The sequence below is a fragment of the Podarcis bocagei genome (assembly GCF_964188305.1).
Source record: "Podarcis bocagei genome assembly, chromosome: 4".
NCBI classification, from domain to species: domain Eukaryota; kingdom Metazoa; phylum Chordata; class Lepidosauria; order Squamata; family Lacertidae; genus Podarcis; species Podarcis bocagei.
This window is the reverse complement of record NC_138128.1, coordinates 69,498,433-69,517,627: the sequence shown is the minus strand read 5'-3', so window position 1 is coordinate 69,517,627 and position 19,195 is coordinate 69,498,433. Positions and strand designations below refer to the sequence as shown.

The 19,195-nt window shown below is 41.3% G+C and overlaps 1 protein-coding gene across 7 annotated transcripts in view; it reads right to left on the bottom strand.

Moving 5' to 3' along the window:
- PRKG1 (protein kinase cGMP-dependent 1) overlaps nt 1-19,195 on the bottom strand; it is a 698,816-nt gene that overhangs the window by 150,432 nt on the left and 529,189 nt on the right. For all 7 annotated transcript variants that reach the window (XM_081189597.1, XM_081189598.1, XM_081189595.1 and 4 more), the window contains one exon: nt 16,018-16,081. In XM_081189597.1, coding sequence (XP_081045723.1) covers nt 16,018-16,081 — 64 coding nt within the window. The remainder of the gene's footprint in view (nt 1-16,017; nt 16,082-19,195) is intronic.

Sequence of the window (19,195 nt, the reverse complement as noted above, 5' to 3'; positions counted from 1 at the left end):
TTTCTTTTTTCTGCCTATGTTTTCCTATGAAAACTATTTCCATTTTTATGAGGGCATTTGATGTACAATTTCCCCCTCCCACGGGGAAGCTGGGTTTCTGGTGTTTTCATGCCCATCTGATAGGCAAATTGTTTTCCTCCTAACAAGTTGGTGCTGAACAGCATGCTCCAATGTCTGAAAATGATCATTATGTATCAATGCACAACGGTGTCTGAAAAAGTGCACAACTGCTTGGAGTCAGTGTGTGCTATGCCATGTTTAATTGCCTTTGCAGGCACTGCTATTCCACATGGCTTCATATCTGAAAAATATCAGCACATATTAGTCCACAGCCAGTATAAATCTAGTGCTTTTTCTGAAAAAGTGCACAATTGTTGTGAAAAACTGAGCGACATCACCACACTTTTTTCACTTTTGTTTAACATAATGGTGTTGTATTCTAATGAACACCAAAAGAGCATTGTGAAGTTTACATGGGAACATATAGGTATGCCTTACTATTGGTCAGACTATAGGCTGGCAGTATGGTCTTAGGTATTTCCCAGCCTTGCTACCTAAGATTGATTTAAATTGTAGATTCCAGAGATTGATCTTAGGTGCTCATGGATACAGAGAATTTGGGGTAGCATCAGACTATGTGTCTTCCCAATCAGGGAATTGGACCTCATTTGGGAAGCAAAGATGCTGGTCCATGTACTAACAAGTTTTGACAACTTCGGTTCAGTGCACTGTTTGTGTATTGCTATTTGACCCTGCTGGGTGACATTTTAATGCCCAGAATCCTTTGAAACAATATTAACAAACAAACAATCATGATGGTGAGCTGAAAACCATTTTTCTATTTAATGGAAAATAATTGTTTGAACAAAATGTTTATAATATCAACCTTTTCGACTAAAGGTTAGAGGCTGTTTTTTGTTTTTTTTAGGATACACTTTATTAAGTTGTTAAATGTCATGTTCAAAAGAATATACAGAACAAATGAAAGAGAAATGTCCTAATCCAAACACCTATAAATCACAACAATGAATCTTCTAACCCTCGTGTTACATTCACAGCATTCTTCTTAATGCATATAACTCAACAGGTGGTGAGATCTAAAACTGAACAATCATTCCTAGTATGAAATAAAATATTAGTGCTAAGTCCTTTTTACATAAAGGTATATTATTTAAAAAGCTATATGCTGCCTTATAGGTCCACGCAAGACAGTGAACAAAATAAATGCATAACAACACAATGCAGTATTATAATAAAACTTTAAAATTAATATGTGTCAGAAGGCAATACATTAAAACCAACCAGTATGAAGGCTATTTCCAGAGGCATTGCAATAAAACAGCAGCATGACAATAAAACATACATTAAGAGCCATGCATAACTGGTTGGTTTTCAAAGCCTTTTGAAATACTACAATGAGGGGTCCAAGCACACCTCTTAGGTGGGGTTGGGTTCCACAAGGCAGGAATCACTACTGAGATGACCCAGTCCCTACAGCCCACCAGTCTAACTCAAGACCAATAAGTAAAGTACGGCCTCCAATGCCAAGCTTAAAGCACGGGCAGGTTTGTGTGGCATAGGCAGGTCTTTAAACAAGTTGGGGCCAAACTAGGGCTTTAAAGGTCAAGTCCAGCACTTTAAACGTATCAATAAAATATGTTGTCTGGCCTCAACAGTCACACCAGTGGCCACATGTGGTACCAGCTGGTTTCCAGATCATCTTCAAAGGCAGCCCTATGTACAGTGCATTAAAATTTTAGTTAACTAGATTGCAGTCTAATGCTAGTTAACCTCTGTTCTCTTCACACGCTTTAGCTGACTTATTACTGGTTTCAACCTATATTTTTGTAGGCTACTTTGAAAATGTTCCTTTAAAGTGGGTCAGAAATTCATCATTTTCATCATTAGAATTTATATACCGCCCTATACCCAGAGGTCTCAGAAATCATTTTAATGTAATCATTTAACGAATAAATTGTCTGAAATATCTGCCAGGGGCAACAAAAGACAAATGCGTAAAAGCAGCTGGTGTCGAGGTGAGCACTGACATCTGGATTGAGGCAGAAGGTTGTGGTGTGTATGTAGATACAATATTAATTATTCCTTAATTGAAATAATTTGTTATTAAATCTGATTTTGCATCACAAGTCCATAATATCACAGAACTAGATTCAGCTTAGCAATGTATTTATACCACAGAAGGTTAAACAGGAAGAAATTTGCTTTTAATGCAGCTATATATATATATATATATATATATATATATATATATATATATGCAGGTTTTGGTGTCTTCGGGTGTCTTCCCGTGTAAGAGTTGGGGTGTCTAGGCGACGTTTCGACGAGGTCTCACTCGTCATCTTCAGGCTGGTGCTTTCGGCTTCTTGTTACTAGAACAGAGCAGGATCTCAGTGTTTGAGTTCCTATAAATACTGTTGAGGGGGTGTGGTGTATAGCCTCCAACGTTCTGGGCAGAGAGGGAGTTCCCAGGTTAGTGTGCCTTTTCTTCTTTTGTTCCTTAATTACTTGAGGGATATCTTGAGTGATTTCTTGAGTGATATTCTGAGTACCACTTAGGAGGGTCATTAGGTGTGGATTAGTTGCTAAAGCTTTCGTGTCTTGACCTCTTGAGCTTGTGAAAAGTTTTTCTGAGAAGATGGCTGTACTGCACTTAGTTGTGCTCTGGCTTGGCTTCGTGTATAGGGGCGAGCTGTGGTTTTGTGCCCTGTGCCAGCCAGATCTGTGTAGGGATTGCAGGGGGGTGCAGCATCCGGAGGTGCCACTATGGTTTGGTTACTGGATGGTGTCTGTACTTTATCTGTGGAGAGGGTCTGGGTTTGGGTCTGGTGTGGTTGATTGGAGATGGCGTTCTGTGTGTCTCTGGTTCTGGTGTCGGTTTTTGTGGGGAGGGCTAATTTCCAGATGTCTGGCAGGCGGGACGTGTCGTCACGCTTGTTCATGTTGTGAGGGTGTTTCTCTATCTCGATGGCTTCCATGATTATTCTCTTGTGGTGATGTTCCATGTTAAAGAGCAATTTGGAATCTGCAAAATTAATTTCGTGTCCTGTTTCTTTCATGTGTTGGTAAAGAGAGGAAGTTTTTTCTTCTTTTTTGACGGCATTCTTGTGTTCTGCGATACGTGCATTTATTCGTCTGTTTGTTTGTCCAATGTACGTGGCTGGGCAGACTTTGCAGGGTATTTCATAGACCCCTTGGTTTTCTAACTGGATTTTATCTTTTGGGTTTCTGAGGATATTGGCTATTTTTTGGTTGGTGCAAAAAATAGCCAATATCCTCAGAAACCCAAAAGATAAAATCCAGTTAGAAAACCAAGGGGTCTATGAAATACCCTGCAAAGTCTGCCCAGCCACGTACATTGGACAAACAAACAGACGAATAAATGCACGTATCGCAGAACACAAGAATGCCGTCAAAAAAGAAAAAAAAACTTCCTCTCTTTACCAACACATGAAAGAAACAGGACACGAAATTAATTTTGCAGATTCCAAATTGCTCTTTAACATGGAACATCACCACAAGAGAATAATCATGGAAGCCATCGAGATAGAGAAACACCCTCACAACATGAACAAGCGTGACGACACGTCCCGCCTGCCAGACATCTGGAAATTAGCCCTCCCCACAAAAACCGACACCAGAACCAGAGACACACAGAACGCCATCTCCAATCAACCACACCAGACCCAAACCCAGACCCTCTCCACAGATAAAGTACAGACACCATCCAGTAACCAAACCATAGTGGCACCTCCGGATGCTGCACCCCCCTGCAATCCCTACACAGATCTGGCTGGCACAGGGCACAAAACCACAGCTCGCCCCTATACACGAAGCCAAGCCAGAGCACAACTAAGTGCAGTACAGCCATCTTCTCAGAAAAACTTTTCACAAGCTCAAGAGGTCAAGACACGAAAGCTTTAGCAACTAATCCACACCTAATGACCCTCCTAAGTGGTACTCAGAATATCACTCAAGAAATCACTCAAGATATCCCTCAAGTAATTAAGGAACAAAAGAAGAAAAGGCACACTAACCTGGGAACTCCCTCTCTGCCCAGAACGTTGGAGGCTATACACCACACCCCCTCAACAGTATTTATAGGAACTCAAACACTGAGATCCTGCTCTGTTCTAGTAACAAGAAGCCGAAAGCACCAGCCTGAAGATGACGAGTGAGACCTCGTCGAAACGTCGCCTAGACACCCCAACTCTTACACGGGAAGACACCCGAAGACACCAAAACCTGCATTCCTGTACCCGTGAAAATCTACGAAAGCAAATATATATATATATATATATATATATATATATATATATATATATATATATATAGGCTTTTGAAAAAGATAGATATTCTTATTGATTATTTTTAAAAACCAAGGCAGAATAGCGTTCTCTAAAACATTTCACCCTCTATGTTTAATCTTCAGCATTGCTTCACAATATGAATTAGGTCACAAAGAGTAATAATCTATTTTCACTGGGACAGAAAGATGCGGCCAATATGAGGCGAGATCTTCAGGGCTGCTATATTTTATACAAAAAGATAAAACTGCACACATTTCTAAGAGCAGCCAGGGTCAACTAATAAATCAGAGTGATAGGGCAAAGTGCTGTAGCAGAGCACTACATAAAGCTTTCTAATCTAAGATATAAATCCAAGATGAAATGTTGTCATCCGGCAAGAGAGACAGACACAGCACTGGGGCAGTGTGGCTTGCATCAGAGCAGAGGGCAGCACTGGAACATGCTGATTTCAGTACTGAGTGAGATTGCTCAGCGGTTCTTGCAGAATTGAGCCCACATGGCAATATGAGAATAAATCATATGGCAAAGCAAAAAGAAAAAGTGACATAAGAACTAATGGCTATGCCCACCTCTGTATATTAGTCATTAGTGGGGAATGAGTGCCATTTCAGAAGTTTAATTTTCAGTGTATGTTGAAAGCATAGTATCTGAGGGATAGAAGCATGTTTTAAAAGATGATATATACAGTGGTATCTCGGGTTATAGACGCTTCAGGTTACAGACTCCGCTAACCCAGAAATAGTACCTCAGGTTAAGAACTTTGCTTCAGGATGAGAACAGAAATCGTGCTCTGGCGGCGCGGCGGCAGCAGGAGGCCCCATTAGCTAAAGTGGTGCTTCAGGTTAAGAACAGTTTCAGGTTAAGAACAGACCTCCAGAACGAATTAAGTACTTAACCCAAGGTACCACTGTACATATTTCTGTGGGTCTCTCTCTCCCTTGTGTATACATACATATATTCTGTAATATGTGTAAGTGGTTCTAGTGATGTTCAGCACTGTGTTCCCTTGTCTGTGAATCGAGTGCAAAAAGCCAACCCCCGATTGCACTCTAGGTCATTGTGTGAGACGGCAGAGCATGCATAAGCCCACGCCACCCTGTTACGGCCCTTTCTGGCCACTTCCGGGTCACAGTGATATGCACATAAATCGGTTGTTGCCTAAACATTGATATGAACTAATGTACATTGGCTGTAATAGGATGAATTTTCACTCCTCTTGCCTGGAGGGTTCCACAGTAGCCTGGGTTCTGTTAAGGCAGAGCTTTAACATTAGTGTGTCGTGGCACATTAGTGTGTTGGCTGCAGTGTGTAGGTCTGTCGCACCTAGTTTAACCTCCAGTTTACTAGTAAAACTGAATCACTGTGCTGCAAAATGATCCTTGTCTAAAAAGTGTGTCACCCACATGGAAAGTTTGGAAAGCTCTGTGTTAAGGGGTCAGTGTTGCTGACTGTGGGAGCAAAGGAAGGAAAGGAGATGTGTGACGAGATAATCTTCCATTATGTTGATAATATAAGCCTTAACCAGTTACTACAGACGGTAATGGCAAGCAACGACAGCTATTCTTGTGTATTTTGGGCCAAAATAAAATGGTTTAATTTTGCCTCTCCCCTCTATCATCTGGTACTCAAATGTATGAATAAGGTCAAAAGGCCATGGCTTCCTATTTTACTATTTATAAAACTGTTTTCATCCTGTCTTTCACTTAAAAATATGTCTTAAGGAAAAGTTACACACTTGTTCAAACTTCTCTGAAGCAACACCCTAAGGCAGTATTATAACACCACACTCTTTAAATAGTAGCTCATCAGCCTTAAGTTTACACATGAATAATTCATTATTAAAACAGTCATTTTCTGCTCTTCAGTCCTTTAATTACTTGGCTGTCTATTAGGCTCTGCTCCAATTGTTCACTCAGAACCACTCAGGATTATACCAGATGAAATAACCAGAAAAGAGCCCTGTGTTTAAAAAAATTATCACAAATGATGTCAATATATGAATTTATTTATTTATTTATTTATTTATTTAGAAATCCAAGGAAATTCATTTTTTTCTTTATAAGAATAAGGTTATAACAATTTATAATATATATATATGAAATGTAACTTCTCCTTTAACAAGAATTAGCACTTCTGACCAGTACCCTATCTTCCATGTACTGAAAAAAAAACCTAAAAAATATTTCCCAAAGGACTGTTGGGAAAAGAAATAACAGCAAAAGTATGGATTCTGACCTGCTGGGAGCCTGAAGCCCCCCCCCCCGCCCCCGTTCCTGCCTCTTTCCACTTGGCCTAGGGCGGGGCCTGACAGGCTTCATAAGAACTGCTGCTGCTCCTGCCCAGCAAGGACTGGGGTATTTTGGGGAAAGTTTTGTCGGGAGTTTTTGCTGTTATTTATATTAATTATAACACGGGTGGTGCTGTGGTCTAAACTCTTGGGCTTACCAATCAGAAGGTCGGCGGTTTGAATCCCCGCGACGGGGTGAGTTCCTGTTGCTCGGTCCCTGCTCCTGCCCACCTAGCAGTTTGAAAGCACGTCAAAGTGCAAGTAGATAAATAGGTACTGCTCCAGCAGGAAGGCAAACGATATTTCTGTGCACTGCTCTGGTTTCGCCAGAAGCGGCTTAGTCATGCTGGCCACATGACCTGGAAAAACCATCTGCGGACAAACACCGGCTCCCTTGGCCTTTAAAGCGAGATGAGCGCCACAACCCCAGAGTCGTCTGCGACTGGGCTTAATTGTCAGGGGTCCTTTACCTTTACCTTTTTATATTAATTTTTTTGTTTCTTTTCTTTATATTTATATGGAAAGTGTTCAGTTTGGTTATGTAGTTTTGATGTGTTTTATTTAATTTTATGACTACTTTGCTATGTTTGTAATTATGTAAATCTTTTCATATTGTAAGCCGCCTTGAACATTGTTTTAACCGTGGAAAGGCGGCATACAAATAAAATGATGGTGATGTCAAAAAATAAAAACAAAAATATTAAAAATCCATCTCATAACATAAAACCAAGGACAGGATGAAACTAGCATTGAGGTAGGAGAGACAAACTTAAAATTAAAAGCTAGGCAAAAAAAATTCTAAATTCTGAAGAACTGGCCTGAAGCGTAAATGAGAGGAAAGTAACTAAACTGCTCAACCTGAAAACACATTTTTGCAAGAATTTTCACCCCCCCACACACACATTATACAGAGGGTAAATGACACAGCTAATTAGTATTATTATTTATATGCAGACCACTAAAGGAAGTGCATGATTGATGCACCGCCCATTCTATCCCTCTTTACTGCTCTCCTGCAGTGAGTAAAATCCATCACTAATTATAGAAAAGGTGAATGAATGCTGAGGAGAGCACCATGTTCTGAGTTACAGCATTTCAGTGTTCATCAATATAATATTTATGAGATGGCTGTGCATACATGGCCTAATTGAATTTCAGAAAAGTTAAAGCAGTTTTAAATCCCTTCTGAACAATTTTCCAGAGCTAACACCCTAATTTATAAAACCACCAGCAGATGATCACAAGGTACATTTTAATCTGCTTTATATGCTTGCAATTCAATGTTTTCTGGATTTCAACAAATTTTGTTATTTGCTTAAAACAAAGATGCTGTGTCATCGCTGGGTCAGTCCTTTCGTTTCTATCACAACTACATAACAAAACACCAACACAACTTTTTAAAATGCCTCACTAGAAGATACATTCCTAGGGGTTGACAAATACCAAGAAGGAAATTATGTAAATCCTTTACTTCTTTAGCTTCACACATTGGCTTAGATTCATACATTTGTGAAATGGGCATGGACCACTATAGAACAGGGTCAGTGCCAAACTGGAGACCCAACAAGAGAAAAATGATATGACACTATGTATGATCTAGTTGAGATTCCTGCAGAGGGTTGTGTTACAGTTAGATGATCCTTGGGGTCCCTTTCAACTCCATGTTTCTATGAATCCATTACCACATTGGTGTGGATAGTATTGTTATTCTGGTTATAAAGAAATCACCCCAAGCACATAAGATGATAACTTTTCCTTTATTACATAAGCAAAGACCATGTTTCTTGTTGTGGGTGGCGGGGATCTGCTATGACCAGTGTATTTTTCTGGGGGGTACGCATACCCCTAAACATTTTGTGAATCTAAGTTTGGCCTCATTGAGGGGCAGTATTTCAATATGAACAGGAAAACGAGAGTACCCCTAATTATTATTTTTTTGAGAAAAAAGCACTTTTACTGTAATCCTGTGTACACCTACCTAATAGTAAGTACCATTAAAATCAGTGGGCTCTATTTCTGAGTAAACCTAATTAGTATTGTGCTTCACATAGTGTACAAGAATCAGAGAACTTGTGCCCCCAGTTACACCAATCAGTAGTGCAATCCTATGCACAGTTTGCGTGGAAGTAAACCACACTAAACTCTAAGTAAAACCAGGCATAGGACTGCTTCAGATTTATAAGCATTGCCACATATTTCTTACCAGTGGAGATACTGCAGTGAGGTGACTGAAGGTGGCAGGGGAGGAAACCGGAGGCTACAGAGGAGCAGGCAGCAGTGAGGGGGCAGAAGAGGGTGAGGAAAGTGGCTGACAAGTATGGAGGGCGGAGAGATGCACACTCCTCATGGACCCAGATCTGCCATACCCTCCCAGCTGCCCCCAGCCTGCCACCTGAGGCAGCTGACTCACAAAGCCTTATGGGTGGGCCAGCTCTGTTCTTGCAGAATGTAACAAACTTAGGGGGAGAAAGAAGTTTGCATTTCTTAGTACAAATGCTCTCTGCTGTGAGAAAATGACCTTCTAGCTGTGAAAAGTTAATGGGCAGATTTCTATATAACTATGCTATTTAATAATGTAAGAACAGCATGTGGCATCAGGACAATGGCTCATCTAGTCCAGCATCCAGTGGGCAAGCAGATGCCTGTGGGAAACTCACAGGCAGCACATGAGCACAACAGCCTCTGCCCACCTCCAGTTCATATTGCCTCTTGACCTCCAAGGAAGGGCATTTATCTACTTGTCATTTGTCCTATGGTCACATTGATAACAACAGGAAATAGAATAAAATCCCCATGAAACCCTAGCCCTAACAAAAGTGTCTTACAGAATGGCAGGTGGATTGGCTCACTTGTTTGCGTTCCATGGAACTATTGCTCTATGGACCTCTTTTATTCCCTTGAACATATTATTTGATTAAAGTGCACTGAGATTCTTGGTTGTCTAGGCTGAACTGTAGTAAGGTACTGTTTAGAAATCAGTGTGCTTTGCTGGCACAGACTGTGCAATCTGATGTTCAGAACTAGTTTTGTTTTTGTGTTAGCTAGACTTTAGACTTTAATAATCTTCCTCTCTTCTTCCCGAAGTTTGGGACTGACTTCCCCATACCTTTTATTCTAGACTCCTTTATGCTCCCAGAGTGTTCTGTGCCACACTATTACACTGGAATTTATCTTGAGTTTACAGATCAGTTTCTTTTTATGAGGTATGCTATTCAATTCTGTCAGCCTCTCCACTCTCATTATTCACAGAGAGTTGAATACAAACCTGTTATGGGAGCATTGAACAATTGAGTCCTCCCCACTTCAAAAATACTTTTTAGTGACAAATACTTGAGTCTGATGAAACAAACAAAAAAAAAAGGGTCGCTTTAACAGCTCTAAAAGCCAGGTAAACTGAAATGCTAGAATTTAGTTGATAGCATAGGGGAAACTATTTTTCTCCCATCAAATGATTCAGGGCTCACATATCCATACTTAAGACTCACAAAGAGGTATGTGTGTGCATGACTGCAGTCATGGGCTGCAATTTCTTACTTTATTTGTAAAAAAATATCTATAAACCACCACCTGCATAAAATATCAAGACAGTTTAAACCAATGCATACAGATACAGGCAACCCCCAATTTGCATGGGGGTTGCTTTCTGGGTCATTGTGTGCGATGGCAGGCCATGTGTAAGTCCACCTCACCATATTATGCCCTATTCAGTGTCCAACCATGGCGCATGCATGTACGGTCATGCGTGCCTTGAACACACACAAAACGGTCGTTGTCTGTACAACACATATGCACCAGATCTATGCATGTATCTTTTGCTAAATGCCAACACTGTTGCTCAAATCCAGTAAATATTGTAAATATTTAAAAGTCAGGTTTTTTTACCTGGATCTCTGCTGGGGTTTTTTTTTTTAATGTTATTACTATCACCTTTTTCCTATGCAAGTTAATGGAAAGATCTCTATCTCCCAAGAGGAAGATAGAGGCTGTATCCCCCAAAATCTGTGGTTGGGCCAGAGGTCCTACCTCTTAGCAATCACCCTTGGGGTGACAACTTGCTGGGAAGATGACATTTCTCCCAGGACTCAACTAGACTGGTAAAGGAAAAAAACGATTTACCGTATATGCGTTGTATGGGCGATATAACATGGCACTACCAGATGGCGACATGTAGTCCCGTTTTTTCTCTACCTGCTTTCCCTGGTTAAATTAAAAAGCTTTAAACTGAAACACTTCTTTGATGTGTCTAGATCCAGCCCCAATCTTTCCTCAGGATCCATGGTCTTCCCCTGCTCTTTCCCCCTCAATCTCTTCTCAAGTTAATGGAGAGGTTTCTCTCTCCCAGTGAGAAGAAGCTGTATACTAAAAATCCAGGGTAGGGGAGTCACCACCACCAAAGACCTTGCGATACGAGGGCCCTTGCTGGAAAGGGTACAGTTTCTTCCACTACCGTCTTCTCTGGTGATCCAGAGGCTTTTTCCACCTATACAAGTCAAGAGAGAGATTTCATCTCCAGGGAAAATAGGCTATAGCCCTCCAAATTGGGGGTGGGGTAGGGGACAGAAGTCCACTTCTCAGCAACAACCCTTTGGGCAACAGGGACTTTACTGGGGATGACATTTTCCCACATCAGTCTTTTTTGGGGATCCATGTTCCTTCCCCCTCCCCCACTACCCACCTGCTATGATTCCTATTTCACCCCCAGGTCCAAGGTGAGATCTTTTCTTAAGGGAGAACCACTGCAGATATTCTGAAACTTGCCCTTTATGAAGGGGTATACTACAGTTCAAATTATGTGGGGTGGGGAAAGGGGGAGTTGCAGCCATTTTTAGATTCCCTATTATAGTGAATGGTGCTGAAACCAGAGTTGTTAAAGAAAAACAAGTCAAATTGGAAAGGCCCAGAGTAACAAATCACACTGCTTCCCACAGCTACAAATACAAGCTAGATCTTGGGGCTAGTGTGCACATTCTCCACACACAGAGAGAGAGACACGGGGGGGGGGTATTATTTTTGTGTGAAAGAGCTTTCAATCATGTCAGCTCTCACTTTAGTCTAAAGTTGTACCATGCATTGGAACAGACTTCCAGAAATGTTTACACAGAATTGTGGCCTTAAGCTATTTTAGTTCAATGATCAGTATTATTCTTATACTATATATATTTAAAATAATTCACTGCTATTAGGCATGCCATAGGATGATGACTTGCAGGGCCGTCTTAAGCACATGTGGCACCAGGGTGCAAAGATCCGCCTGGCGCCCCCCCCGTTGCCCAGAGTGGTCAACCTTTTTTGGGGGGGTACCCCAAAGTTGTTGACTTTTTTTAGGGCAGGCCAGCGAGGCGCGCACGGCAGAGCTGGCCTGGCCGGCTGTCTCAGCAACAACAGAGGAGCCCGAGGCAGTGGCAGCAGAGCAAGGCCGGGGCCGGATGCCGGGGGAGGAGCAATCAGAGCCCAGTGCAACACCGCCTGAGGCGGTGGCAACTAAGCAAAGCCAGGCGCCTCGTGTTAGCAGCGTGTGCAGGAGGGTGGAGCCGGCTGGCTGACTTAGTGAATGACTCGCCCGTAGCAGAAGAGATGCGGCGCTCCGAAGGGCTCTGCTCTGCTCTGCTCAGCAGCGGCTGTCGGCTCTTCCCAATTCCTGGACCCCAAATCTTGGCTCTGGACTCTTGGCCTGGTGCCCCTGAGAGCCCGGCACCCTGTACCCCTAGCACCTATGGGTAACACGGCCCTGATGACTTGGTGCTTTGATAATTCACATCCATTACAATATGCTAAATAAAATCATCATACAATTTCCAAGTTTAAAGATGTGATCTCATTACATAACAGCCTTTTTACCACCATCCTCACAACAGCATTTGCACATAAGAATCGCCTAATAGGCAATTTCAAGTAGCTTTTTTTGCTTCTGTGTATTAGCTAACAGTTTGTAAGAGAGTTGCACTGCAGCCATGCTAGATTATTCACAGTTTCATAAGGAGAAAGAGGATATTAAATTGTGCTATGAAGAAAGGAGAGATTATTCCTTGCCTCAAACAGTGCCTGTCAGCTATTCTCATTCAGTGCTTGTAAGACTACCAACCTAGATAAAATGCAGTTACTTTGAAAGATAATTTAAGTACCTTTGATTTTGATGAAACATCACAGGCAGAGAGATTTCTATCATGCATATGGAATGCTACCCATAAATAAAAACAAAACAGAAATCCAGAAAACCTTCCGAGATAAACCATATTAGATAAGGTTGAAAAAGAAAAGCTGTGCTCCTAAGCACACGTTTTGGTAATAGTGCAATCCTATATATTATGCGTTTGACCAAACTGTGGGAGGCAGTGGAAGACAGAAGTGCCTGGCGTGCTCTGGTCCATGGGGTCACGAAGAGTCAGACACGACTAAATGACTAAACAACAACAACAACATATATTAGCAGTGTGCAGAACCACAGAATTTGGTTCAGACCCTGCTTATGTGCTCTGCAGATTACCTGATTCAGCTTGGGGTCCTTAAAAAAAAAATCTAATTAAAACTCCTCTGCTTTGCTGTCTGATGGAGGCTGAAGTTCCAAAACCAGCCCTTAGCATCCTAAATGCAATCAGAGGGATGGGAATGGGATGGAGGTAAGTGCAACTGGATGTATTTGCAAAAGGAAAAGCTACTGAGAAGGCTTGCATGCACTTTTCTACCCTGCTTCCAGCCATTAGCTCCTATGTCAACAAATTACCTACTTGACCAACTCTTCAGTTATGTAAAGAGAGAGATTTTTCTAGGGCCATGCCATTCTCAAAGGAAGTGGAAACATTTGAACATTTTTGAAGTTTCTTTTATGGCCTAATGCAATGTATGCAGAAAAAGGAAATTGCTAAAATGATATATCCATTATAGATACATTATTTATTTATTTACTTAGATCATTTTGATACTGCTTAATCTATATTAAAAAAAATTGAAAGCAGTGTTTACAAGCATATAATATGTGAGCGCACGTAGTTGTTTATATTCTAATGCAAGCTGGAATGGGGAAACTGAGAGCAAGGAGCAAGACAGAAATTAGGGGAAAATGGTGTGGAATAACCCAACATTGAGATTTTTTAGAATGGTTTTCATTTCTAGAGGGGAGGAGTCTGATACTTGTATACATTTCATGTCAGGCTTCTTATCATTATTGATGGCTGATGTATTTAAAATTAGGATGCAAAATTAGGGTGGAACTATACAACACAAAGAACAAAGGGCTCCGTCACTGAATAATATGTAGTTCAGCCTGATATCATTAAGATCCGCACTAACAGCAGCCAATTATGTAGAGTAGGCAAAAGGAATGCTCATTGTAATAACATCAGGCACTAGAAAGAGGAAAACAGGTACTTGAAAAGGGGGCTATGGCTCCCAGCACCAATTTTTCTTAACATGTGGTGTGGGCCTGGCAATATTTAATTATAGTGTTTGTTCTGCAGGCTCACCACTTTCCCCATATACCTTATGTTTCAAAGGAACAGTTTACATGTTATACAATTTGTAGCTCTTTCCCCAAATTACTATTTTTCCTTGCACGTCAATTCCATTGTCCATGTGCTAGAATCTAGCAGCTAGATAAAAGCAGAAAAAGACAGTATATAAATATTAATGAAGGTCAGATGGTAACTGCTTTTAAAATGTCAAAACTATCCTTGTGAACATTTAAATAGTGAGTTGTTGCTCAAGAAACACAGCTTATTTTCTTGTATAAACCAAGAACATGTGAAAATACATAATCGCAAGGAGAACAGCACACAGTTTGCATGTATAGATGTCATATAATTAACGCACATAAGATGACATATTAATGGACATTAATTGTGCCTACAGGACTTGCTAGTATGCAATTTTGCAGGTGCAAAAGTAGTAATTAGGAAGCAAATTACAAATAACATTCACAAGTTGCTTGATGTGAAATTAACATGTATTTAATACATTTTGAATGAGCGGATACAAGACTTCCCACATCCCCCAGGACTTGAGGGTCATTAAAAATGGTTCATCAAAATTCTAGCATTAGTATACCTTAATTGCATGGAATTATATGAAGCCTAGCTCATCAGAATACCATTGAAAAGTGAGATGGGGCAGAACTGCAGAGAAGATGGAAGGCATAAGGCTACAAGAGTGATGGAGAAAAAGAAGGCACCGACTCTCCTATAGGCAGTGAAACATGTATTCATTTTAAAAATATTCATGCTAGCAGCGCAACTACCGAAAGGCAATGTATTTTAAACCTAGTGAGCTTAATTTCAATGGAATAACTGGCTGGAAACATTTGTTAGACCAGGTAGCATAAGCTGGTCAAAACTTCTGTAGTGCCAGACCAGTCAGAAAAGACAAGGAAGTCTGGTAGAGAGGTATCTGAGACCCTGTTTTAACATTCCCTCAGGTCTTTTATCACTTCTGGTTTTCAGCCAGTCTGACATCCAGGAGCACTATGTCAGCTGTACATGCTGAACTCAACTGTTCAAAAAGCTGTGGTTAACAACTGGACATGTGATTTCCCTTGAGCTGACATCTTAATTGACTAGATATTTTACACTTTTTTTTCTCTGAGAGAACTTGGAAAGACTGAGCCCAAGTGAGTTGTTACCAATCCTCCACAATTTCTGCTCTCCAAATTTTCTTAAACTTCCCTTGCAAGGTGAGGAAAGGGAACCTAACAGTGAAGGCTGACGATTGCAGAGGCCTCTTCCTGAGGTCTCTAAACTCCCTAGCAGAAATGGATGCTTCTAGCTTCCTTGGCAACCATGGCTGTCATATGACTATGGCATCCACTACCATCTATAGCCATTCTCCATTCCCACTGGAGGCTACGTTTAGGTGATTCTGAGCTGATTGTGGTGGGGTGGCTGTTAGGCTTCAGGTTGTAAAGTGCTGGGGATCATTCCTGAATTCACAATTCCAACCACAACCCCCATAACAGCACCAGGCACCACTATTAAATGAATGCCAAACCCAATTTGAGGACTGAGGTTAGTATCTGGTGCCGTGCTAATTCACATCCAATACAACGAGTATGAGTATGCTAAATACACTTTGAAAGTTGTTGTTTTTTCCAACTTTGAAGGTGTGATTTCATTGTTCACTCACAGTGTTTAGTCTACAAGCGCTGTGTGGACAAGTCTTCAGGAAAATGTCAATTTTGTAATTCCCTAGAAACAGAATCTCTGCTGAAGTAGACTATATGCCACTTGATCTTTTCACCTTTTTTTTTTTTTTTCAAAGGACATCAGTTGCACCATAAACACCATTATCCAAGAGAAGATACTTTACTTCAGTAGAAGTGCCCCAGAAGTGGCTGGCATAGATGAACTACTTTTGTAAACAAAAGACTTCCTACTATACTCCTCTTACTAACACAAAACATTAAAAGTTAAATACCTCTTCCAGGACATCAGCAAGCTTACTGAGTATCTCTTCAGGAAGGCTCTGGAATGTAGGAACGCTGTAAAAAAAGTGAGAAAGGCCATAAGGGTATAGATAAAATCACAACTAGAAGCTCGTAACCACTTACAACAGCAAAGTAAGTTATAGCTTTTAAACATCCATACAGATTAACACAGGTTCAATAGTTCTTTTCCAAATAAAAGGTTAAATGCCAATTTTATATTTAGCTAGAAGCATCAAAGTGTTTAGAACATACTAACAGAAAAAATTGACAACATTTTAGGAGGCAGATCAGAAATTCTGTGTATCTTTTCAAACTGTGTACATGTATATACCCATGAGGAACTTCTGTGTCTAGCAAAAGGAGATCAAGGACTGTAATATTAATCGGCACCACAATTTTAATGATATTAGGTTATTCTGAGTTTTCCTGGCAATAAGGATGTGAGTAAGAATACAAAATAGAAAATCAGTGTTGCGCCAAAATTTGTCTTCTAATTTCTTAAAAGTTTTCTTTCACCAAAAAAAAGAGGCTTCCATCTTTCTGCTCATTCATAGGGCACTTTAAAATTTCTTTAGAATTTTGGGAAGTGGGAGGTTGCACTTATCACTGCAGTATATGGAGGAGGATGAATGTGTTTTTCTTTCCATTAAACATTTCTCTAGCGCTCAGCACCTTTCCTGGCTGCCGACTTTTCCTGATATGAAAATGCCCCATGGATAGAATTAACTCATGTCTTTCCCTGGGCTTTAACTGAAGCATGGGAAGCTGGCTACAAAGTGCCGCAAATCAGTGTTCTTGGTGGTTTGTTTTTAAATGGGAAGTCCTTCCTTATATTTACCTTGCCTGCATATATATATATATATATATATATATAAATAGATTTTCACAAGAATACAGTAACATAAGCAATAGGCATTTAACATAACAGTAAACCACAGGTCCATCCTTCTGAGAACTTTCAAATTCCTATCCATGAGCATACTATCTAAGATAAGGTATTTTACAGTAGTGAATAAAATTCTGTTAGGAAAGAATCTCAGCAATGTTGTGCAAGTCTGCAATATGGTTAGGGAAAAGACAAAGGCAACAAAGTGGTAATGCCTAGATCTCTTTGTAGGCAACATATTCACACCAGCTCTGTTCCACACTGTCACTTGAAGGGAAAAAAAAGAGAACGAAGCAACACAGTAAAAAATTGCTGTGGAAATTGGTTAATTTTGCCCCCTGTCGTGCTCTGAATCACAGATTAAAGTCATAATTAACAGAAGCTAACTCAGCAAATTAGTGCAGGCAGAAAATGGAATGATATTTCAAACTGTTAATAATGGATAAAGATGGAGCTACCAAAGGGTATGCCCACAGGGAAAAGATTTCTGTGAGGGCTGCTGCTGGACTTGATTAAATCATTTCCTCGATCTTTGATATATCTGATGAACTTTATCTCAATGAACTAAAAAATCTCAACGTTGCAAATATAAGGTAAGGAGCAAATTAAGTTCACACGTAAGTAGGGGAAAATTGGGGGGGGGAGCATTCATTTCTAAAGCATTATTTCAGCAACAGAGCAGATAATTAGGCAATTAGAAATGTTGACAGAGCACAAGTCCAAAATAAATGATGTCCCAGAGTGACAAAATTACTAGTATAGTAAACAAGACACTTTTAACAAGGATTGTCAACAGTACACATAACCCATGAATGCTTCTAAATAATAATAATAATAATAATAATAATAATAATAATAATAATAATAATAATAATAATAATTTATTATTTGTACCCCGCCCATCTGGCTGGGTTTCCCCAGCCACTCTGGGCGGCTTCCATAGAAACCAAAAAACACTAAAATATCATACATTAAAAACTTCCCTGAACAGGGCTGCCTTAAGATGTCTTCTGAATGTCAGGTAGTTGTTTATCATTTTGACATCTGATGGGAGGGCGTTCCACAGGGCGGGCGCCACTACCGAAAAGGCCCTCTGCCTGGTTCCCTGTAGCTTTGCTTCTCGCAATGAGGGAACCGCCAGAAGGCCCTCGGCGCTGGACCTCAGCGTCCGGGCAGAACGATGGGGGTGGAGACGCTCCTTCAGGTATACTGGGCCGAGGCCGTTTAGGGCTTTAAAGGTCAACACCAGCACTTTGAATTGTGCTCGGAAACGTACTGGGAGCCAATGTAGGTCTTTCAAGACTGGTGTTATGTGGTCTCGGCGGCCGCCCCCAGTCACCAGTCTAGCTGCCGCATTCTGGATTAGCTGTAGTTTCCGAGTCACCTTCAAAGGTAGCCCCACGTAGAGCGCATTGCAGTAGTCCAAGCGGGAGATAACTAGAGCATGCACCACTCTGGCGAGACAGTCCGCGGGCAGGTAGGGTCTCAGCCTGCATACCAGGTGGAGTTGGTAGACAGCTGCCCTGGATACAGAATTGACCTGCGCCTCCATGGACAGCTGTGAGTCCAAAATGACTCCCAGGCTACGCACCTGGTCCTTCAGGGGCACAGTTACCCTATTCAGGACCAGGGAGTCCTTCACACCAGCCCGCCCCCTGTCCCCCAAAAACAGTACTTCTGTCTTGTCAGGACTTCAATCCATTAGCCGCCATCCATCCTCCAACCGCCTCCAGGCACTCACACAGGACCTTCACTGGTTCTGATTTGAAAGAGAGGTAGAGCTGGGTATCATCTGCATATTGATGGACACCCAGTCCAAACCCCCTGATGATCTCTCCCAGCGGCTTCATATAGATGTTAAAAAGCATGGGGGAGAGGACGGAACCCTGAGGCACCCCACAAGTGAGGGCCCAAGGGTCTGAACACTCATCCCCCACCACCACTTTCTGAACACGGCCCAGGAAGAAGGAGCGAAACCACTGTATAACAGTGCCCCCAGCTCCCAACCCCTCTAGACGGTCCAGAAGGATGTTATCGTCGATTGTATCAAAGGCCACTGAGAGATCCAGCAGAACTAGGAAACAACTCTCACCTTTGTCCCTAGCTCGCCGGAGATCATCAACCAGTGCGACCAAGGCAGTTTCAGTCCCATGATGAGGCCTGAACCCTGATTGGAAGGGATCCAAATGGTCCGCATCCTCCAGGCGTGCCTGGAGTTGTTCAGCAACCACACGCTCAATCACCTTGCCCAAGAATGGAAGATTTGAGACTGGGCGATAGTT